This window comes from Artemia sp. Qi Xiang Cuo, chromosome 15, assembly GCF_049724085.1.
Source record: "Artemia sp. Qi Xiang Cuo chromosome 15, ASM4972408v1, whole genome shotgun sequence".
Lineage (NCBI taxonomy): Eukaryota > Metazoa > Arthropoda > Branchiopoda > Anostraca > Artemiidae > Artemia > Artemia sp. Qi Xiang Cuo.
Window position 1 is genome coordinate 8,678,890 of NC_142808.1, and position 24,699 is coordinate 8,703,588.

The window sequence follows — 24,699 nt, forward strand, 5'->3', positions numbered from 1 at the left end:
AAGAACTAGGAAGGAAATATGAGAAGCGAAAAACGCGTTATAAAGGTGGTTTGTCATTTTCAAAGTGATCTTTTTTTTTTCTTTAAGTATATATTTTTCTCATCTTGATGAAGAAGATTTTCACAAAATCTAAAAAATGTAGTAAGAAATTTTTTTGAATTTCCAGAATCGGTTGAAGGCCTCCATGTTTTAACTATGAAAAAAAAAATATGAGAAGCGAAAAACGTGTCATAAAGCTGGTCTAGCGTTTTCTTTTCAAAGTGACCCGTCACTCTAGCGAAAAGGCCATTGAGCTTTCCTAGTTTCTCCTTTACTGCAGAAATTTATCTCTTACTATATAGTTACATATAGTAAATATATAGCAATATTGTACATATAAGTATAAAGTATAATATATAGCAGGTTATATATAGTAAAAAAATTATTTATTACTAGGCTATCTTATTTTTTCCAGATTTAAAATTCGACACACCGTGAAGCAGCAATGGTTTTATTGGTTTGTCATCGTTTTAGTATTTCTAAATACTGTTTGTGTGGCCGTAGAACATTATGGTCAACCAGATTGGCTAACAGAATTTTTGTGTACGTATATTCATATTTTATATTTATATTGCCAGAAAGTTATATTACCAGATAGCAGCAATGGCTTAAGAAATGGTTTGCGTTAATTCTAGTATTTTTTTTTTTTAACAATTTGTGGGGCCGCAGAACATTATTGTCAGAATTTTGACAGAATTTGTGTGTACGTATATTCGTATTCTGTATTTATATTACCAAAATTTTTGAAGTTTTTGAGGTTTATTATATAGGGGTTGTTCGAAACCCCTATATAAGAAACTTTAAGTCCCTTGTCTTGAATAACGAGGAAAATCAATTGGCTTGAAAATTACATAAAGGATCAATATAGTTCATTATAAATAGGGACTATGTAAGTTTCATCGGATATAGTTAAAACCTAGTAAAGAAATAACCATGGCACATAGTAACTAAAAGTTAAGATAAAAAAATCATCTTTTGAATTACATAAACGATTATAATAAAAAACGAACTTTAGCCCATAATAACTACAGAAAGGCACTAGATATTGCAACTGCCTTTCTAACAAGTAATTAAAAAACTCTGTACGATATTCCACAGTCCCATCAATGGTGAATCATAGGCAGCGCAATAGCGCTGCCTAAGTAAAGAACGATCTTGGCCCAATGCATTATTTATTTTATTTTTTGGTTTCTTGGTTTGTTTCAGACCAACGCACTTCGTATCGAAGGAGTGGTCGTACAAACTTTGAAAAGGGCTCATTCGATTGGAAATTGTGAGGGCTTGTACCCTTTTTAATAACCTAAAGTGATTGGGAGGCAACTAACACTCCTTCCACGCCCACCATTTCCCAAAACACGTCCAATCAAAATTTTAAGATAGCAATTTTGTTCAACGTAGTTGATTTTCAGATAGAAATTATGTTTTTGAGGAGGACACTCCACCCACAGCCCTCAGGGCAAGGGTTATAAGTTAATATAAGGTTTAAGGCACATAAGGTTTTTATAGAAAGCTTTGTCGTAGAAACTTCAAAAAGGGCTCATTCAATTGGGAATTCAAAAGGCTAGCACCATTTTTAATAGTCGAAAGTGATTGGAGAGCAACTATCCCCTCCTTCACGACCACCTTGTCCCCAAACACATCCAATAAAAATTTTGAGATAACCATTTTGTTCAACGTAGTTGAAAGTTCTGGAAATTGGGTCTTTGAGGGTGATACTCTCCCCACAGCCCTCAGGTCAAGGGTTGTAAGTTATGCCCTGGGGGTATATAAGGTTTTTATTGAAAGTGTTGCAGCAGAAACTTCAAAAAGAGATCATTCGATTGGAAATTAAAATATCTAATGCCCTTTTCAAAAGTTGAAAATGATTGGAGGGCAACTAACCCCCTATCACGCCCACCGATTCCCCAAACACATCCAAACAAAATTTTGAGATAGCCATTTATTCAACGTAGTTGAAAGTTCTTGAAATTATGTCTTTGATGATGACAACCCCCCTAGAGCCCTCAGGGCAAAGGTTGTCAGTTATGCCCTAGGGGCATATAAGGTTTTTAATAGAAAATGATGTTGTAGAAACTTCAAAAAGGGCTCATTCGATTGAGAAATTGAGAGGGCTGGTGCCCTTTTTAATAGTCAAAAGTGATTGGTAGGTAACTAACCCTTGTCTCACGCCCACCATTTCTCCAAACAAATCCAATCAAAATATTCAGATAGCCATTTTGTTCAATGTAGTTGAAAGTTCTGAAAATTAGGTCTTTGAGCATGACAATCCCCACAGAGGCCTCAGGGCTAAGGTTGTAAGGTATACCCTGGGGGCATATAAGGTTTTATTGAAAGCTTTGTCATAGAAACTTGAAAAAGGGTTCATTCAATTGTAAATTCAAACGGCTATTGCCCTTTTTAATAGTCAAAGATGATTAGAGGGCAGCTAACCCCCTCTCATGCTCAAGTTTTCCCCAAACGCATCCAATCAAAATTTTGAGTTAGCCATTCTGCTCAACGGAGTTGAAAATTCTGGAAATTTGGTCTTTGAGGATGACAAACCCCTCAGACCCCTCAGGGCAGGGGTTGTAAGTTATGCCCTGGGGACATAAGAGGTTTTTATAGAAAGCGTTGTCGTAGAAACTTTAAAAAAGGCTCATTCGATTGGACATGAAATGGCTAGTCCCCTTTTTAATATTCGAAAGTGATTGGAAGGCAACTAACACTCTTCTAAGCCCACTTTTTCCCCAAAAATATCCAAGCAAAATTTCGAGATAGCCATTTTGTTCCACGAAGTTGAAAGTTTTGGAAATTATTTCTTTGAGCAGGACCTTCCCCCCTCGGATTTGTCATAAAAACTTGAAAAATGGCTCATTCGATTGGAAACTCAAAGGGCTAGTGCTCTTTTTAATAGTCGAAAGTGATTGGAGCGCAACTACCCCCCCTCTCCTGCCCGCCTTTTCCCCAAACACATTCAATCATAATTTTTAAATAGCCATTTTTTTCAACGTAGTTGAAAGTTTGGTAATTAGGTCTTTGAGGATGACACCCCCCCCCACAGCCCCAAGGGCAAGGGTTGTAAATTATACCCTATGGGCATATAATTTTTTTTTATACAAAAGCGTTGTCATAGAAACTTCAAAAAGCACCTATTCGATTGGACATTGAAATGGCTATTGCCCTTTTTAATAGATGAAAATGATTGGTGGGCAACTAACCCCCTCTCACTCTCACCATTTCCCCAAACACATACAATCAAAATTTTTACATAGCCATTTCTGTCCGTTGAAAATTCCGGAAATTATGTCTTTGAGGAGACCCCCCCCCCTCCACAGCCCTCAGGGAAAGGGTATTAAATTATGCCCTGGGGCATTTAAGGTTTTTAAAGAAAGCGAGTTATACCCTGTGTAAGTAATACCCTGGAGAATATAAGTATTTTCTAGAAAGCGTTGTCGTAGAAACTTCAAAAGGGGCTCATTCGATTGGAAAATCAATGGGATAGTGCCCTTTTTAATAGTCAAAAGTGATTGAAGGGCAACTAACCCACCTCTCACGCCCACCTTTTCCCCAAACACATCCAATTAAAGTTTTGAGATAGCCATTTTGTTTAACGTAGTTGAAGTTCTGGAGAATTGTATCTTTGAGCAGGAAACTCCCCCCACAGCCCTCAGGGCAAACGTTGTAGGTTATACACTGGGGGCATATAAGGTTTTTTATAGATAGCGTTGTCGTAGAAACTTCAAAAAGGGCTCATTCAATTGGAAATTGAAAGGGCTAGTGCCCTTTTTAATAATCAAAAGTGCTTGAAGGGCAACTAACCCCCCTCTCATCCCCACCATTTCCCCAAACACATCCAATCAAATTTTGAGATAGTAATTTTGTTCAACGTCGTTGAAAGTTCTGGAAATTATGTATTTGAGGATGACAAATCCCCCAGAGTCCTCAGGGCAAAGGTTGTAAGTTATGCCCTGGGGGCATATAAGGTTTATATATATAGTCTTGTCGCAGAAACTTCAACAGGGGCTCATTCAATTTGAAATTGAGAGGGCTAGTGCCCTTTTTAATAGTCGAAAGTGATTGGAGGGTAACTTACCACCCTCGTACGGCGACCATTTCCCCAAACACATCCAATAAAAATTTGGAGATAGTCATTTTGTTGAACGTAGTTTAAAGGTCTGGAAATTATTTTTGAGGATGACAACCCCCCGACGGCCCTCAGGGCTAAAATTGTAAGTTATGCCCTGGGGGTATATAATGTTTTTATAGAAAGCGTTGTCGTAAGCTTTGGGGGCATATAAGGTTTTTAAATATAAAGCTGTCGTAAAACTTCCAAAGGGGCTCATTCGATTGGAAATTGAAAGGGCTATCGCCCTTTGTAATAGTCGAAAGTATTCGGAGGGAGAATCCCCCCCCCCATGCTCATCATTTCCCCAATTTATTTCCCATCAACATTTTGATATGGCCATTTTTTTCAACGCAGTTGAAAGGTCTGGAAATAATGTTTTTGAGGATGACAATCATCTCCCCCTATAGCCCTGAGAACAAGGGTCTTAAGTTATGCCTTTGGGGCATACAAGGATTTTATAGAAAGTTTTGTCTTAGAAGCTTCAAAAAGGGCTCATTAAATCGGAAACTGAGAAGACTAGTGCGTTTAGTATTAGTAAAAAGTGATCATTGGGCAAATGCCCCCCCACACCCGTAATTTCCCCAAACACTTCCAATCAAAATTTTGAGATAGCCATTTTGTTCAGCATATCAGAGCGGTCGGGAAATTATGTGTTTGAGGATAACAAAACCCCAAGCCCTCAAAGTAAAGGTTGTAAGTTATGCCCCGGGGACATATAAGGTTTTTATAGAAAGCAGGGTCATATAAACTTCGGAGGGGGCTCATTGAATTGGTAATCAGACGCTCTACTGTTTTTTTTTAAGAGTCAAAGGGATCGGACGGCAGCTACCCCCCCCCAAGACGCGTCGTATCGTCCCGGAATGTATCTAATACAAATTTTGAGATTGTTATTCTATTCAAAATGGTCTAAATATCATATAACAAAGCCTTTGGGGTAGAAACAAGCCCCAGAAATTAGGGGCAAGAGTTGTAAGCTATGCCCAGAGGGTATTTCAGTTTCTTATTGAAGGAATGGTTGTTTAACTTTAGAAGGGGCTCAGTATTTGTCCCTGAAAAAGACTATGTCAATATAAAACGAACAGAAATCAATTAAAAAATCTTTTTCAACAAATTAAGCTTTTTTTAAAAAAAGAAAATAGCTCCATTAAACCAAAATGAACAAAAATGGAATCAAATAATCTACCAAGAATACAACTACAACAAATCAGTATCAATAAATAAATGAAACCCAACCCAAAATGGAACTAAAATAAATAAGAGTCAAAATTAAAAAGAACAAAAATTATTATTAGTATGGTTTAACGCACCAAGCTGTCTAAAGGCCAGAATGTGATTTGTACTTTACTGAAAAAATTCTTTAAATATTTCCACTTGTATAACTTTAGAAAACCTAACATAAAATGAAAGTTTAAGGAATAAATATCAGCATATGTATATTCAAGTGGCAATGCAGATTTTTTTCAGTGAATTCTTTTTAATTTTTTTCAGTAAAGTTCAGATTATATCCTGGCTTTAAAGAAGCTGGGTGTTTAGAACCCTAATCATAATAATTTCTGCTTGTATTGAGTTTGACTCTTATTTATTTTAATTTATGTTTGTTTTGAGTTTCATTCATTTATTGATACCAATTTGGGGTAGTTGTATTCTTTGTAGATAATTTGATTCTATTTTGGTTTGTTTTGGTTTAACGGAGTTCTGTACTTTTTTAAAACTTATTTTATCAAAAAAATTTTTTTAATTAATATTGAAAAAGGGTAAATTTCCGATCTTTAGAAAAAAATAGTGCGTTTTTGATAAAAAAAAATTACAGATACATAAGTAAGTACATAAGCATACAACACCTTTTTTCTTTTAACTAAAATTAAATAAAAAAAAAAGTTTTTTTAACTGAAAGTAAGGAGTGACAATAAAACTTAAAACGAGCAGAAATGATTCCGTATATGAATGGGGCTGTCCCCTCCTCAACGCCTCGCTCCTTACGCTAAAGCTTTTTATTGTTTTAAAAAATAGAGTTATGAGAAAGAGTCTAACTTTCTCGAGTCTCTAACGTTCTTTTTAAGTTTTAATGTCGCTCCTTACTTTCAGTTAAAAAAACTTGCTTTTTTATTTAATTTCTGAACGTTTTTGAATTAATGCAGCTTTGATTTTGGCTCACCGTACATGAATAATAAGAACGAAATTTGCATATTAATTTTACTTGTTTTGGCTAAATGGCTTTCTCGAAGTTTTGTTCTGACGTAACTTGTTTTTTTATTGTTTTAAAAAATAGAGTTGTGAGAAAGAGTCTAACTTTGGTGTAAAGAGTGAGGCGTTGAGGAGGGGACAGCCCCAAGGCTCACCGTACATGAATAATTAAAACAAAATGCATATTAATTTTCCTTTTTGGATTAAATGGCTTTCTCAAAAGTTGTTTAATTTTATTTACGAACTTTTTTATTAGTAATAAATATACGTAACTTAGGAATTAACTTACATAATGAACTTCTATATTCATATATTTTTAATATGTATATTAGGGAGCTCACCGCCTAGTCAATTACGCTAAAGTTCGAATTTTTTTTTCCAATTCTTTAAAAATGACCCCTTAATCACAAAGGCCGTTATTTAGAATAAATAGCTCTTATGAAATTCTTAAAAAATCTTTGGTTTAAAGACCGAGGTATTGACTAGGGAGCGAACCTAATCATATACTTAATAATTTTGTTCATTTTAAGTTTTGATGTTGCCCCTTACTTTCAGTTGAAAAACTTGTTTTTTTTTTAATTTAATTTCTGATCGTTTTTTAAATAATGCTGGGAAATCTGGCGCCCCCTTTATAGCAATGTCCCTGCCCCATGAAAACTTCCTCCATGGAAAGATCCTCCCACATACCCCCCGGCCTCCCCCTCCTCCCAACCAGAAAACATCCCCCCTGAAAACGTTGGTATACTTACCAAAAACCAATACCATATGTAAACATTGGGTAAAGCTATCCTAAAAGACATATTTATTATATTTTCGACCATGCTGAACAAAATGGCTATCTTAAAATTTTGATCGGGTTACTTTGGGAAAGAAATGAGCGTGGGAGGAGGCCTAGTTGCCCTCCAATCTTTTTGGTCAATTAAAAAGGGCACTAGAACTTTTAATTTCCGTTTGAATAAGCCCTCTCCCGATATTCTAGGACCTCTGGGTCGATACGATCACCCCTGGAAAAAAAATAACAAATAAACACGCACCGCGATCTTACTCCTGGCAAAAAATACAAAATTCCACATTTTAGCAGATACGAGCTTGAAACCTCTGCATTAGGGTTCTCTGATACGCTGAATCTGATGGTGTGATTTTCATTAAGGTTCTATGACTTTTAGAGTTTTTTTCCCTTTTTTCGAAAATCAGGCAAATTTCCTCAGGCGCGTAATTTTTGATGGTTAAGACTGAACCTGATCAAATTAATGTATTTGAAATCAGTATAAAAATTTGATTTTTTGATGTATCTATTGGTATCAAAATTTCGTTATTTAGAGTTTCGGTTGCTATTGAGCCGGGTCGCTCCTTACTTACAGTTCGTTACCACGAACTGTTTGATAAATTAGCTGAACTGTGAAAAATATATTTGCGTTAAATTCCAGCTTAAATGATGATCTTTTGTAAGAATTATAAATAAAGATATTTTCACCTACAAGGGGAACTGCTGAAATTTTCAAATAGGAGAGAGTATATCATAAGCCCAACATAGCAGAGACCCAACAGGATTTTAAAAGTTAAACTGTAGGGCTGAAAATAACTAAAATTTAATAACAAAATCGTCTAACTCAGAAAAAAATGAATATTGACTATTTAGAGATAACGTAGTGAGATCTCTAATTAAGAATGCCAAATTGTCTATTTTGTATAACATATTTTATGTGTGTAAACTTTTGAAGCTTTTAGAGTTGTGGTAATATGTTTCACTCTATTAAGAAATGTGGCTGGCTCACCAGATAAGAAATGAACACTGCCTTTTTTACATTGAGCTATTGTTTATTTCTGTCAATCTTTAGGGGGTTAATCTCTGTAATCAATTTAAAAAAAGTCTAAAAAAGTCTTTTTAACGCTTTCAAAGAAGTCTTTTTTCATAGAAACAAGAGTCATAAATTACACCTGTTAAAAGAAGTTGGACGTGCAAGGAACAAAAGAACGATTTCACATGTCTATAGTAAATTAGAAATTAGACATTGGATTGCAGTTGGTAAGAACCTTAGCTTTAGAAAAATACCTTATTGTATGTTCATTTAATTAAGATTAAAAAGTCCCTTCCCACTCCTACGTTTTAGTGAACAGCCATCCCTGGGGATGGCTGTTCCTAGGGATGGGGGGATGAATCCTAGGGATGGGGGACTTAGATAGATGTTACTACAAGAAACTTAGATAGATGTTTGTTTCTTTATATTAATTTTGTTAAGTTTTTACGAATCGGACACAAATGTCAGGAGGAGAGGGTTCAAACCCGGTACCCCTCCCTGGGTACGGTCTTGTCCTAGAGGGAGGGGTAGTTGATCAAACTAGCAATAAAAAGAAGCAATTACTTGAAGATTGTGGAAGAATCGTTATGGTCACGCAGTTGTTTGTTTTGGGTTGCGCCCGGAATTCCATACAATGCCGTGTACTCCCCCACCGGTGCGCCTTCATCTTAAACAAATTTTATGGTTTGTACAATAGTTTTCTATATCTTCATGTATCTTGTTTGTATTTTTTAAATTTAAGCCTGCTCAATCCTTGAAAAACTACCCCCCCATAAAATAATTTATGCGTATATACTCGTCTCCCCATATAGGTGCTTGGCGTATTTCCCCTCGGAAAGCTCCACCAAATAAATCCCCTAGGATAAATCCCCCAAATAAATCCAAATAAATCCTAGGGATGGGGAATAGCTATTCCTCTTCGAATCAATTGGCCACCCACATTTTGTAGCTCTTGCAACTTTATTCCCAAATACGAGGCATGTTTTTTACGTAAGTACCGTTTTGGAATTAAAAAGAGACTTGCAAAGATATCGCAATCATTTTATTTTCACATGAAAGCCTGTACCTTAATCTACTTTTCTACATAATTTCCGTGAATATTGGGGCACTTGTCATAACATGGCACCAGTTTTTGAATACCCTCCTCATAAAATTCTGCCGCCTTACTTGTCAATCACTGTATCACAGCTGTTTTGACTTCGTTATCGTCTTGAAGACGCTGACCACCCAGGTGTTTCTTCAGTTGCAGGAACAAATGGTAGTCGCTGGGTGCCAGATCAGGGCTGTATGGAGGATGATCAAGAGTTTCCCATTTAAAAGATTTGATGAGATCTTTGTTCCGATTGGCCACATGTGGACAGGCATTGTCATGCAGCAAAACTCAACTTGTTACGTCTTTTATTCGGGATTGCACGACGCAGATTGTTCAATATCTCACAATAAGATGCTGCATTGATTGTCTCATTACGAGGCAAGAAACTCCACTAGCAATACTCCTTTTTTGTCCTAAAAAACTGTGCAAATGATTTTCTGGGCAGAAATTGTTTGCTTAAACTTCACTTTTTTGGGTAATGATAAATATCGCCATTCCATAGATTGTTGTTTTGATTCTGGTGTGACCTAGACCACCCATGTTTCGTCACGAGCAACAATTTGCTCTAATAAATCTTCACCTTCATTGTGGTACCGCTCAAGGAAAGTCAACGCACTGCCTAGACGTTGGGTTTTGTGCAAATCTGTCAACATTTTTGGAACCCAACGTGAACACAATTTCCGGTAATTCAAGATCTCAGTCACAATACGTTACAAAACCCTACGAGAATATTGATGAAACCAGTCGTACATTAATGAAATTGTAAAGTGTCTGTTTTCTCTCACCTTTTTTTCCACTTTCTGTACCAAATCTTCATTAAAGGCCGAAGGACGCCCACTCCGTTCTTCATCATGCACATTTGTGGGGCCATCTTTAAATGCTCTCACCCATTTCCTTACCATTCCATCACTCATAATGTTTTGTCCGTAAACTTCACAAATCTCACGATGAATATCGATCGGTCTTACGCTTTTAGCACTAAGAAGTCGTATAACAGCCCGTACTTCACGATCGGCAGGACTCACGATTGTCGGAAGTAACTTAAACACTCAGTAAACAACGTACACAATGAAGAATCAGACTGTAATGGCGTCATTGCGTAGACAAGAGATGTAGGTAACCAGTGCGCATGCGCAGAACGCCGACCGTAGCACTGCGGCAGCGGAATCGCAAAACGGTACTTACTTAAAAAACATGCCTCGTACATATCTTCATTACTCTGTTTTCATAACACATTAATGGTTTTAATACTACTCCAACATATATAGATGCATATATATATATATATATATATATATATATATATATATATATTATATATATATATATATATATATATATATATATATATATATATATATATATGCGCGCGCGCGCGCGCGCGCGCGCGCGCGCGCGCGCGCGCGCGCGCGCGCGCGCGCGCGCGCGCGCGCGCGCGCGCGCGCGCGCGTCTCTCTCTCTCTCTCTCTCTCTCTCTCTCTCTCTCTCTCTCTCTCTCTCTCTCTCTCTCTCTCTACATACATACATACATACATCTCTCTCTCTCTCTCTCTCTCTCATCATCTCTCTCTCTCTCTCTCTCTCTCTCTCTCTCTCTCTCTCTCTCTCTCTCTCTACATACATACATACATACAATCATACATACATACATACATACATACATACATCTATATATATATATATATATATATATATATATATATATATATATATATATATATATATATATATATATATATATATATATATATATATATATATATATATATATATATATATATATAAATTATTCCGTATATGAGAGGCTGTCCCTCCTTCACCGCCTCGCTCTTACGCTAAAGTTTGACTCTGTCTCACAACGTATTTTTTGAAACAATAAAAAAACTTTGGAAAGACGAGCGTTGAGCAGGGGACAGCTTCATATACGGAATATTATATATAGGTCTATCTATATATATATATATATATATATATATATATATATATATATATATATATATATATATATATATATATATATATATATATATATATATATATATATCTCTCTCTCTATATATATATATATATATATATATATATATATATATATATATATATATATATATATATATATATATATATATATATATAGATCCATTGACACAAATGGACCTGATGTCCATTTTAAAATCATATACCTTTGGTCTATAATAAATTTAAGCTATAGGCCTAAATGGGATTACTTTGCATTGCAACTTTATATATTTGAATGAAGAACGTACCTGCAGTTGTGTCCTGGATTTGTATTTAAAGTATCCATAGTCTATTTTTATATTTGTTCTGAATTCCCCAAAAGACTCATTTGACTCTGGCAAGGTCATATCTAGGATTTTCGTTCGGCTTAAAAAAAAAAAAAAAAAAAAAAAAAAAAAAAAATACAAAACGCATTAAACATTTGTTTAAATGTGTTTTGTTACTTTTCTACTAGTCGGGAAAATTTTTGGGGGGAGGCGGTTAAAACACGATACCCCCCGCCATACAATATGGACTCCAGTCCTTCTGTTTAGGCACTGAATAAATAAACACCTTCTTTGCACATAAACACCTTATTGAAGGACTTGTATTTTGGTTTTCAAAATGGTCATTACATTATTAGCAACATTGGAGGAACTAGCTAACAGCCGCAGCCGAACCCATAAAAGCTAACACCCTGATTATTATCACTTCGTATAAAATGTATAAATGTTTTACACTATTTCAGATTATGCTGAATTTGCCTTCCTTGCTTTATTTATGACCGAGATGTTTGTGAAGATGTATGCATTAGGACCTCGAATCTACTTTGAATCAAGTTTCAACCGGTTCGATTGCGTTGTCATTAGCGGCTCAATATTTGAAGTTATCTGGTCGGCTTTTAAATCTGGATCATTTGGGTTATCAGTTTTAAGAGCATTACGGCTTTTACGAGTATTCAAAGTTACAAAGTAAGTTATACTGTTAGTTAAACTGAAGGATCAAATTTAACTATGTTATTTCTATTACTTATTATGTATGTCTTACCTACGCTTACTTACTATCATAGGCAGCTCGCTAGCACTGCCTAAGTAAAGAACGATGTGGGCACAATGTGTTTTTTTTTTGTTTTTTCGCCATACCCGGGCCCTTCGTATCGAAGGAGTTGTTGTAGAAACTTCGAAAAGAGCTCATTCAATTGGAAATTGGAGTGGCTAGTGCCCTTTTTAATAGTCGGAAGTGTTTGGAGGGCAACTAGCCCCCCCCCACGCCCATCATTCCCCAAACACATCCAATTAAAATTTTGAGATAGCCATTTTGTTCAGCGTAGTTGATTTTCAGATAGAAAATATATTTTGAGGAGGACACTCCCCCACAATCCTCAGGGCAAGGTTTTTAAGTTATGCCCTGGGGGCATGTAATGTTTTTATAGAAGGTATTGTCGTAGAAACTTCAAAACAGGCTCATTCGATTGGAAATTCAAAGGACTTGTTCCCTTTTTAAAAGTTGAAAGTGATTGGAGGACAACTAACCCCCCTCCCACGCCCATCATTCCCCCAAATCACATCCAATCAAAATTTTGAGATAGCCGTTTTGTTCTAAGTAGTTGATTTCCAGATAAAAATTATGTTTTTGAGGAAGACACTCCTCCAACAGCCCTCAGGGCAAGGGTTTTAAGTTATTCCCTGGGGGCATAAAAGGTTCTTACAGAAGGCGCTGATGTAGAAACTTAAAAAAAATTTATTCAATTGGAGATTCAAAGGGCTAGTACCCTTTTTAATAGTTGAAAGTGATTAGAGGGCAACTAACCCCCCCTCACACCCATCATTCCCCCAAGCACATCCAATAAAAATTTTGAGATAGCTATTTTGTTCAGCGTAGTTGATTTCCAGATAGGAAACATATTTTTGAGGAGGAAGCTCCCCCACATCCCTCAGGGCAAGGATTATAAGTTATGCCCTGGGGGCATATAAGGATTTTATTGAAATCTTTGTCGTAGAAACTTGAAAAAGGGCTCATTCGATTTGAAATTAAACGGCCTAGTATCCTTTTCAATAGTCGAAAGTAATTTAAGGGCCACTAACCCCCCTCTCACGCCCACCTTTTCCCCAAACACACCCAATCAAAATTTTTAGATAGCCATTTTATTCAACGTAGTTGAAAGTTTTGGAAATTAGGTATTTAACGATGACAACCCCTCCCCCAAAAACCCTCAAGGCAAGGGCTGTAAGTTATGCCCTGGGGGCACCTAAAGTTTTTATTGAAAGCGTTGTCGTAGAAACTTCAAAAGGGTTCATTCAATTGGAAATTGAAAGGGCTAGTGCCTTTTTTAACAGTTGAAAGTGATTGCATAGCGACGAACGCCCCTCTCAGGCCCACTGTTTTCCCAGACACATCGAATTAAAATTTTGAGATATCCATTTGTTCAACGTAGTTGAAGGTTCTGCAAATTAGGCCTTTTACGATGATAACCCCCTCAGAGCCCTCAGTGCAAGGGTTGTAAGTTGTGCCCTGGGGTATATAATTTTTTCTATTGAAAGCGTTGTCGTCGAACTTTCAAAGGGCTCATTCAATTGGAAATTAAAAGGGCTAGCGCCTTTTTTAATAGTTGAAAGTGATTGGATAGCGACTAACGCCCCACTCACGCCAACCATTTTCCAAAACATATCAAATCAAAATTTTGAGATAATCATTTTGTTCAACGTATTTGAACGTTCTGGAAATTAGGTCTTTTAGGATGATAACCCCAACAGAGCTCTCAGTGCAAGGGTTGTAAGTAATGCCCCGGGGGCATATAAGGTTTTATAGAAAGTTGTTGTATAAATCATAGGCAATGCGATCGCCCTGCCCAAGTAAAGAACGGGGACACTCGAGAACAAGACAAAAAACGGGGACTAAGTAAAGAGGAGGACACTCCCCCCCAACCCTCAGGGCAAGGGTTTTAAGTTATGTCCTGGGGATATATAAGAACGATGTTGACACAGCGTATTATTTATTAATTTTAACCTTTAAAGCAGGGCACTTCGTATCAAAGAGGTTGTCGTAGAAACTTTGAAAACGGCTCATTCAATTGGAAATTGGAGTGCTCTTTTTAGTAGTCGAAAGTGATTGGAAAGTAAATAACACCCCTTCCACGTCCACTATTTCCCCAAACACATCCAATACAGATTTGAGATAGCCATTTTGTTGCACACAGTTCAAAGTTCAGGAAATTATACCTTTGAGCAGGACACTTCCCCCACAGTCTTCAGGGCAAGTGTTATAATTATTGCCCTGGGGACATATAAGGTTTATATTGAAAGATTTGTCATAGAAACTAGAAAAAGGGCTCATTTGGTTGAGTATTGAAAGGGCTGGTGCCCTTTTTAATAGTCGAAAGTGATTTGAGGGCAACTAACCCCCCTCTCACGCCCATCTTTTCTCCAAACACATCCAATCAATATTTTAGATAGCCATTTTATTCAACGTAGTTGAAAGTATTGGAAATTAGTTCTTTAAGGATGACAACACCTCCTCCCCCACAGCTCTCAGGGCAAGGGTTGTAAGCTATGCCCTTGGGGCATATAAGGTTTTTATTGAAAGCGTAGAAACTTCAAAAGTGCTCATTCAATTGGAAATTGAAAGGGTTAGTGGCTTTTTTAATAGTTGAAAGTGATTGGAGAGCAAATAACGCCCCTCTCACGCCCATCATTTTTCCAAACACATTTAATCAAAATTTTGAGATATCCATTTTGTTAAACATAGTTGAAAGTTCTTGAAATTAGGTGTTTTGGGATGATAACCCCCTCAGAGCCCTCAGTGCAAGGGTTGTAAGTTATACCCTGGGAGCATATAAAGTTTATATAGAAAGTTGCTATAGAAATTCCAAAAAGGGCTCATTTGATTGGAAATTGAAACTGCCCTTTTTAATAGTCGAAAGTGAGTGGAGAGTAATTAACCCCCCTCTTACGCCCAGCTCTTCCCCAAAAACATTCAATCAAAGTTTAGAGATAGCTATTTTGTTCAACGCAGATGAAAGTTTTGGAAATTATTCATTTAAGGATGACAAACTACCCAGAGCCCTAAGGGCAAAGGTTGTAAGTTTTGCCCTGGGGGCATATAAGGTTTTTAAAGATAAAGCTGTCGTAAAACTTCAAAAAGGGCTCATTCAATTCGAAATTGAGAGGGATAGTGCCCTTTGTAATAGTCCTAGGTGATTGGAGGGTATCTAACGCCCCTCTCCCGCCCAACATTCCTCAAAACACATCCAATCAAAATTTTCAGATAGCCATTTTTTTCAACGTAGTAGAAAGTTCTGGAAATTTGGTCTTTGAGACTTACACCCCCCCCCCCAGCACTCAGGGCAAGGGTTGTAAGTTATGCCCTGGGGGCACATAAGATTTTTATTGAATGTTTTATCGTAGAAACTTCAAAAGGGCTCATTTGATTGGAAATTGAAAGGGCTATGGCCATTTTTAATGATTGAAAGCGATTGGAGAGCGACTACCACCTCTCTCACGCCCACCATTTCCCAAACACATCCAATCAAAATTTTTACATTGCCATTTTGTTTAACGCAGTTGAAAGTTCTGGAAATTTGGTCTTAGAGGACGACAACCACCCTAACAGACCTTAAGGTAAGGGTTGTAATTTATGCCCTGGGGGCATATAAGGTGTTTATAGTGTCGTTTCCAAAAGGGCTCATGCTACTGGAAATAGAAAGGCCTAGTGCCCTTTTTAATAGTCGAAAGTGATTGGAAGGCTTGACATTTTCATAGTAATGATCGATGTGGGTATAATGTATTATTTTTTGTTGTTTTTGTGGCTTAGACCAGAGCACTTCGTATCAAAGGATTTGTCGTGGGAACTTTGAAAAGGGCTTACTCAATTGAAAATAGAAAGGGCTGGTGCCCTTTTTAATAGTCAAAAGTGATTGGAGGGCAACTAATCCCCCTTCCATTCCCACCCTCCCACGCCCACCCTCCCATTTGCCCATTATTTTTAAAAACTAATTGTTGCCTTAAAATTAAATCAAAATGCACTGTGATAATGCTAATTCCCAATAAGGCATCTCAGCAGTATCCCAAGAACGACCGAGGGTATTATGTTCAAACTTTCGGGGCTACTTCTGCTCTTAAAATTTAATCAAATCAAAATAGCGTAAGTGTATCCAACCTATCAAAGAAAGTAAACAGATTTTTTTTTGCGAATGGTAGCAAGTTTTCCATTTCAGGTCAACTAGAGGAGGTATGAAACTAAATTAAACACTACTATTTGTGTCCATATTTTTAAATTGGTGTATGTTGTTAAAAATTGCTGAAAATTTTTCTCCAGCATAAAATAGCAGCCAAACTATAAAGTCTTAAAAAACGGAAAGATTTAAAGTATTATTTTCTTTTTCCCTGAAAAGAGTATGTCAATATAAAACGAACAAAAATTAATTAAAAAAACTTTTTCCACAAAATAAGTTTTTCAAAGAAAAGTAAAGAACTCCATTTAACAAAAAAAAAAGCAAAAATAAAATCAAATAATCTACCAAGCGTGAAACTACCACAAATCATCATCGATAAATAAATGAAACCCAAAACAAACAGAAATTACAATAATTAACCAAGTCAAACTCAAAACGAGCAGAAATTTACATAATTTGGGTGCAAAACCCCTATGCCTTCCCAAGCCCAGAACAAAATTTGCACTTTACTGCAAAATACAAATGAATGTGCATTGTCAGTTTAATATACATATACTGAAATTTAGTAATTTAGTAAAAAAATGTTAATATTATTTGATTTATTAAAGTAATAAAAGTAAAAACATTTATATTTTTTTATTACTGATTATTTGATTATGACTCATTTTTTTTTTCTTTTTAGGTATTGGTCGTCCCTTCGGAATTTGGTGATATCGTTGCTTAGCTCAATGCGTTCAATTATATCATTATTGTTTCTACTCTTTTTATTCATTTTGATTTTTGCACTTCTTGGGATGCAACTCTTTGGTGGTGCCTTCAATTTTAGTGAGGAGACTCCCCCGGCCAACTTTAATTCTTTTCCTATTGCTTTGCTGACCGTTTTTCAAGTAAGTAGATAAAGTGGCCATAGGCATATGGTTAGGTCAGTGCCACCAGCTCTAAATCTTTTCCTATTCCTTTGCTTTAGTTTTTGTTAAGTAAGCAGGCATAGCGAACACAATTACTAGGCAAGCATAGTTAACTCTATCCCTATTCACATTGATATGCTCACAGCTTTTTAAGTAAGTAGAACATGGGTCCAAAACCTTTTTTTCAAGAAATTAGATAAAGCGATCACAATCACCTGGCCAGCACCGCCAACTCTAATCCTTTTCATATTGCTTTGAAAGTAAACAAAGTGGCTATGACCACATGATCTGCAAAAAGAATTGTAAGTCTTTCATATTGCTTTGCTGTCTATTTTCAACAGAAGCAGATAAAAGGGCCATTATCACTTGGTCAGAAGAAGACAAATCCCCCATCCCAAGCATCTTTAATTTTTTCCTTTTGCTTTGCTGGCAGTGTTACAACTCAGTAAAAAATGGTTTGATCACATAGTCCCAACTTTGCAAGAATATTTGAGCTTGTAGATCTGAACTGAATATTTAATGATTTTCAGGAAAAAAAATAATCATGAAATGATCATGAAAAAAAATATTTGGATTTAATCGGGCAGGAATCTGCTCTAATTCATGTGAATACAGGCATGTTAGCTTTGAAAGATTTTTGACGAATTACGGAAAAATCGGTATTTTGCATTTTATTTGGACTCTTTGATAATTTTGTTGCATGAAAAACGCGTTGGTTTTATCTTTTGTTTTTTCGTGTTTGTCCTAGTTCGTCAATTTCAGCTTATTGCTACAAAATAGTTAGAGGATAATTTCTATGGTTTTTACGGAAATTGTGTACTTAAGGCTATATTGATGAATATAATATTTCATTTTAGGAAGTTGTGTTTTTTTTTTTTTTTTGGTTGTGGAGGTTTTGACTACTAATTTAGCCAGAACCTAGAACATGACTGTTAAAGGGAAGATTTACAGTATACGGTAGAGAGGACTACCTGAAAGTTTTTATCCAAGCTTTTTTTTATCATACCAAGTTTCTGATTTCAATTAGAAAGCTCTGTTCTTGCAAGCAAGTAGGCAGGCACTAGTTTCAAATCGAATTTAAACTAAAATCGAAAATTTTTCGGAGATGAGACGGTTTCCGGGCTCCATGGTAAAGGAAGCTTAAGCTTCCGTTTGCTCCTATCTAATCATCGATATTAGAAAGTTGGCCCGCGGAAGGAAAATTAATTTTTGAACCAAGGCAGGAATATTTTTTTTTTCAACGCTGATCGATAGTCCATGATGAGCCGACCAAGGTATCTGACATCAGATTTTTCGTGCAAAGATCCATTTTAGAAATTTTAAGAAGTTAAAAACTTTAGTCTTGTGATGCAAAGAAATATAAGAGAATAAATTTGGTCCAATTTTAAGACAAGGGAGGGACTTGTAAGTAAAAATGGTTGTTATGCCTTGGTCACCTTTACGATGACAGAGTAGTGTCTTTTGCTAGTTGGTATACCTATTACTTGATTCTTGTGTATTTACATGTATGACAAATTCTTACGAGGTTAATCATACTCTTAGTTAAGCTGTTAGAAACGTACGCAAATTAATTTATCTTAAACTTAATAAAAACAATTGCGACAACAGACTTCAGCGACAAGCAAGGGAGTTGTAACAATCCTTTGATTAGAGCCAGGACTCCAAGAGCCAAATTTAGTTTTTTTGAATTGAAATTAGGGCTTCGAGAGCCAAATATGGAATTTCCTGAATTGGAATACTAGCCCCGAGAGCCAAATCTAGCGTACCTTGAAGGAACTTTAGGGTTCTGAGAATCAAAACAACCAGGAAACCGACAATCCTCTGGGTCTTCTTCACTATCTGTTTTACTGTCCGTATCAAGAATCCTACGATGCAAATGACTACGAATATTTCTAAAATCTAATGTAATATTTCTATGTCACTTTTCTCTACCGAACCGTCTAATAAACCAACCACCGCATTACATTTTTCATTCGTTTTTGTTGCTTCAACCAAAGCGAAAACAAACATCAAAACTGATATTGCGTTGGTCAACCCAGGCGAACACAGATGCCCGTCTCTGTTGAACTTGAAGGCGGAGCTAAGGCCCTCCTCTTTGGACTTGAATTTGTCTGCTCATTCAGTCATCTTTCAGATGAAAGCTTAATCAAATGGTAAATGTTTAACCAACCAGATAGTCAATTCCAAGTGATAATGTAACAATATCTTCTTCTAAGAATAACAGAAAGTGAAAAAGAGATTTCTTCAAGTAAAAACGTATATTAAGATAAAAATAATTTTATTTCCATGGTATCCTTTAGGCATCGCCTTTGCATCTCCATGACTTATGGTCAAGGAGACTCAATCTAATATTTGAGCATTCCTAATTATTCCTAATTCCTAGTATTCCTAATTATATTCTTTTTTATAGGTGCTAACGGGTGAAGATTGGAACGAGGTTATGTATCAAGGTATTGAATCCCAGGGGGGATCCCGAAAGGGTATGATTTATTCCCTGTACTTCATTATACTAGTACTGTTTGGCAATTACACCTTACTTAACGTTTTCTTGGCCATTGCCGTTGATAATTTGGCCAATGCCCAAGAATTGACAGCTGCCGAGGAAGAACAAGAAGAAGAGGATAAAGAGGTTTGTTAATCCTACTTCACTCAAGGGAGAGTAAAGGGAAACCTCAAAAAACATTCGGTGTTACCACAAAATATTTATATGTGTGATAAATAGACCCCATGGGGAGACAATTTTAAAAAATTGGGTTGCGTCAATCAAAGCTGTTTGTCAATTACTAAACTCTGAAATTAGAGAAAACGTTACTCCGAACGTGACTATATCCAAATTACACTTAAAGAAGAAATATTTATTGAGAATTTTATACCGATATAAATAAAATCTCGTCCTCAGCACAAGTGGAAAGCAGAAAAAAAGGAGTAAAGATAGCAAGTTTTACAATATAGTTTTATAGATCAGTTTCCAGATTTCCTGATATTGATTAGAGTCTTCATTGTAAGGATTAGAGAGTAAGAAGTGAATCCCATCGTTGCCAGCTATTCCCCTAAAAGTTTGACTTTTCAGAAATATACCAGAATTCAGAAGCCCATTTCTTATGCTGATTTTTAATTCTTAAAATTTACTTAAGTTACATGCAATAGAATTAAAAAAAATCAGAACAAACTTCTGAAAAAAATAAAATAAGAGATGGGGAGGTGGATGTTTCTATACCACAACAACTATAAAATTATTTTGCTTTCTTCAAATGGTCCTGCAATTCTCTAAGTTCATTTGATAAAATAAAAAGCTTTTCCATCATTTTTCAAGGTTGCAAACATCACAAACATAAACAAGATAAGAATCTTTAGTGCTTGACCCTGAGGAACTTCACTAATTAGAAAAATTATGAATAAAAAGTGTAAAGAACGAAATGAGTGAGTGTGTCAATTTTCTCATTGCACAAATTTATTAAAATTATTAAGCCTGAAAAAAAAACATAATAAACCATGAATATTGCTTTAATTGCATTAAAATGTATTTCAGTTATTTTTGGCTGTAGGAAAAAAATTCATTATCATTGGACTTTAACTAACAATTTATGAACCAATACCATGGGCCATGTACCATGTACATAGCACTAATGAGCCATGTACACTAACATAATTTCGATTATTCAATTTGTGAAGTTGCTGATTATAGATCGTACACCTTGGTAATTAATCAAAAGTTATTTGAATACAAAATTTGGATAACTTTAGGAAAAGATGAAAAACCTCCAAAAAGTGGTGGGATCAAAGTAAAATTTATTTAAAACTTAAAAAAAAATGAAAATTTTTCAAAATTTTTTTGTTCTTTGTTGTTTTTATTCCATATCTGCAAAAATGGAAAGTTGAATTCTTCTCCGAAAGGACATTCATTTATGATTTTTTTTTTTAGAGAAATTTTGGAGGGGGCAACTATTGCTAGCCAGTAGTCACGTTTTATTATAAGAGGGCCGGTTCAAGTTAAAATTTTTACATCTTGTCTCTACAGTAACTAATTGAAGAGATGAAGCCACATCCTTAATTTGGCCATTCTGTAGGTCACAATGATAATCCTGTAATTATAATGGTATTATAATTATTTAATGGTATTATAGTTGTAACTTTGTCCCTCCCCAAACTGAGCCAAAGTCCTGTTGATGTAAAATTCTGAGATAACCAATTGGCTTCAAACTTAAAAAAAAATTCTTGTTTTCTATTTTTTCTATAGAATTCAATTCATGTAGTAATTGTAACTTTAATTGAACAATATTTGCTACAAAGAAATGAATAAACTTATAAGAACCAACAATTGAAATGAAGAATCAATATAAATTTTAGACGAATGTAAATAAAAAAAAAATAATAGCGGGTCTGCTGCCCCTTATTCGGCCTAAAGGCTATAGTTTTATTTGTGCTTTATTGAGAAGCAAATATGTTTTACATTTTATTCTTGTTTCATTGTAACACTGAAAAAATAATGCTTCTTAAAACGCAAAGCTGCTCGAAGAACTTTTTTTTCTTTTTTTTTTGCATATATTTGAAACAATCAACTTAGTCTCATTAATTTAAAATGTAATTAAATATTGAAATCAGATTTTTCAACTGGAAGTAAGGAGCAACGTTAAAGACTGAAATGAACAAAAATTATTTTGTTTAATGGGGTCTGCTCCCTCTTTAATCCCTCGTTCTTTACGCAAAAAGTTTGACTTTTTGTCAAAATTCTTTAAGAACAGCTGCTGAAACAAAAGGGCCGTTGAATTGGAATAAAAAGCTCTTTTTAAACACTATAAAAACTTTAGCATAACGAGTGAGGGAATGAGGAGGGGGCAGCCCTCGTGTAAAGAATAATTTCAGTTTTTTTAAGTTGTAATGTTGCTCTTTACTCTCAGTTGAAAAAACATGATTTTTATTTAGTTTCCGATCGTTTTTCAAATCATACCTGAAAATTCCCCTCTCGCCTCCGTAGAAGAATTTCACCAGATAAGCAGATTACTGCACTGCCACACTGAGATAGGAGAAGGGGAATGCACCTCTGTGAATCATCATCAATCATCATTAAGTCCTAATAATAACAGACTACAGCTGAAAATTTTGAGTGTTAACTTGCAGATTAATGTCATTCTATTACCTCCACAAAGTGGTTTTAAGTAGCAAGGGGCGTTTCTCCAAAATCTAGATTTATCAGTGTGGGCGTAAGGAAGCCCCAGGTCCTTGATAGTATTAAATAAAAAAAAACAAGTTTTTTAAACTGAAAGTAAGGAGCGACATTAAAACTTAAAACGAACAGAAATTATTCCGTATATGAAAGGGGCTGTCCCCTCCTCAACGCCTCGCTCTTTACGCTAAAGTTTTTTATTGTCTTAAAAAGTAAAGTTGTGAGACAGAATCAAACTTCAGCGTAAAGAGCGAGGCGTTGAGGAGGGGACAGCCCCTTTCATATACAGAATAGTTTCTGTTCGTTTTAAGTTTTAATGTCGCTCATTACTTACAGTTAAAAAAACTTGTTTTTTTTATTTAATTTCTGATCGTTTTTTAGTTAATGCAGCTTTTATTTGCATAAAAATTTTACTTTTCTTTTGCTAAATGGATGTCTTTACAAATTAACTTGCGTAACTAGCTTCTATATTCGTATATTTTTCTTCTGGCAAAAAATACAAAGTTGCAGATTTTTGCAGATATGAGCTTGAAACCTATGTAATAGGGTTTTCTGATACGCTGAATCTGACGGTGTGATTTTCATTAAAATTCTTTCACTTGTAGGGGCCCCTCTTTAAAAAATCGAGTAAATTTTCTCAGGCTCGTAGCCTTTGATGAGTAATACTAAACTTAATAAAATTTATATATCTAGAATCAGTATTATAAACATATTCTTTTGACACATTTATTGACATAAAAATTCTCTTTTTGAAATTTTCGATTACTATTGAGCAGTATCATTTGTTTTTTTTATTGTTTTTCTATTACGTATATGTTATTACGTATATGAAGGGGTTGTTCCCTTAGTCAATGACACCCTCTTTACTTTAAAATTTAAAAAAAAATTTATTCACAAACCCCTGAATCACAAAGGCCGTTTAATTAGAATAGATAGCTCTTTTGAAAGCACTAAAAAAAACTGTAGCGTAAAGAGCGTGGTATTGACTTGGGGGAGACCCCCCTCACACACGTTATAATTTCTGTTGGTTTTAAGTTCTAATATTCCTTCTTACATTTCAGTTGAAAAAACTTTTTTTTTTATTTAATTTCTGCTCGTTTTTTAAATAATGCTTGGAAATCTGGCGCCCCCTTCATAGAAGTGTCCCTTACCCCAAAGAAACATCCTCCACGGAAATATTCTCCAGAGTAACCCCTCCTCCAGCCCCCCCCTCCAGAAAAAAATCCTTCCTGAAAATGGTTGTATACTTCCCAATAACCAATAAATAATGCTGGCAAGTCCGGCACCCCCTTCATGGCAATTTCCCTTCCCCCATGAAAACTTCCTTCATGGACAGATCCTCCAACATAACCCCCGACCCCCCCAAACCAACCACTACCAGAAAAAAAAAACTCCTGAAAACTTCTGTATACTTCCCAATAACCAATACTATATGTTAACATTGGGTAAAGTTCATAACTTTTAGCCCTCCCTCTGGGAACTTCGGGGATTAAGTCATCCTAAAAGATATATTTATCATATTTTCGACCATGCTGAACAAAATGGCTATCTCAAAATTTTGATCGGGTGACTTTGGGAAAAAAATAAGTATGGGAGGGGGCCTAGGTGCCCTCAATTTTTTTTTGGGTCACTTAAAAAGGGAACTATAACTTTTAATTTTCGTTCCAATGAGCCCTCCCACGATATTTTAGGACAACTAGGTCGATACGATCACCCCTGGGGAAAAAAAAAACAAACAAACAAACAAATAAACATGCATCCGTGATCTTTCTTCTGGCAAAAAATGTAAAAATCCACATTTTTCTAGATAGGAGCTTGAAACCTCTACAGTAGGGTTATTTAATACGCTGAATATGACGGTGTTATTTTCATTAAGGTTCTATATTTTTTAGGGGGTCTTTCCCCCTTTTTTGAAAATCATCCAGGTTTTCTGAGGCACGTAACTTTTGATGGGTAGCACTAAACTTGATGAAAGTTTTATATTTGAAATCAGCATTGAAATCTGATTCTTTTGATATATCTATTGGTATCAAAAACCCGTTCTCTAGAGTTTCGGTTACCATTGAGCCGGGTCGCTCCTTACTTACAGTTCGTTACCACGAACTGTTTGAAAAGGCTTACAAATTCGATTTTTCCATTGAAACTCTCCGTACCCTCCCGTAAATTTCTTTTGGGAGTGATTACATTGAACCAATGGACAGAAAAAAACTGATAGTTAGGTAAATCAAACAACTTATTTTAT

General features: G+C 35.6%; 1 protein-coding gene across 1 annotated transcript in view; it reads left to right on the forward strand.

The window, feature by feature from the left end:
- Window positions 1-24,699, forward strand: part of cac (calcium voltage-gated channel subunit cacophony) — a 534,146-nt gene that overhangs the window by 278,922 nt on the left and 230,525 nt on the right. The window contains exons 14-17 of the mRNA XM_089100885.1: window positions 455-582; window positions 11,964-12,186; window positions 17,068-17,272; window positions 19,704-19,922. Coding sequence (XP_088957011.1) covers window positions 455-582; window positions 11,964-12,186; window positions 17,068-17,272; window positions 19,704-19,922 — 775 coding nt within the window. The remainder of the gene's footprint in view (window positions 1-454; window positions 583-11,963; window positions 12,187-17,067; window positions 17,273-19,703; window positions 19,923-24,699) is intronic.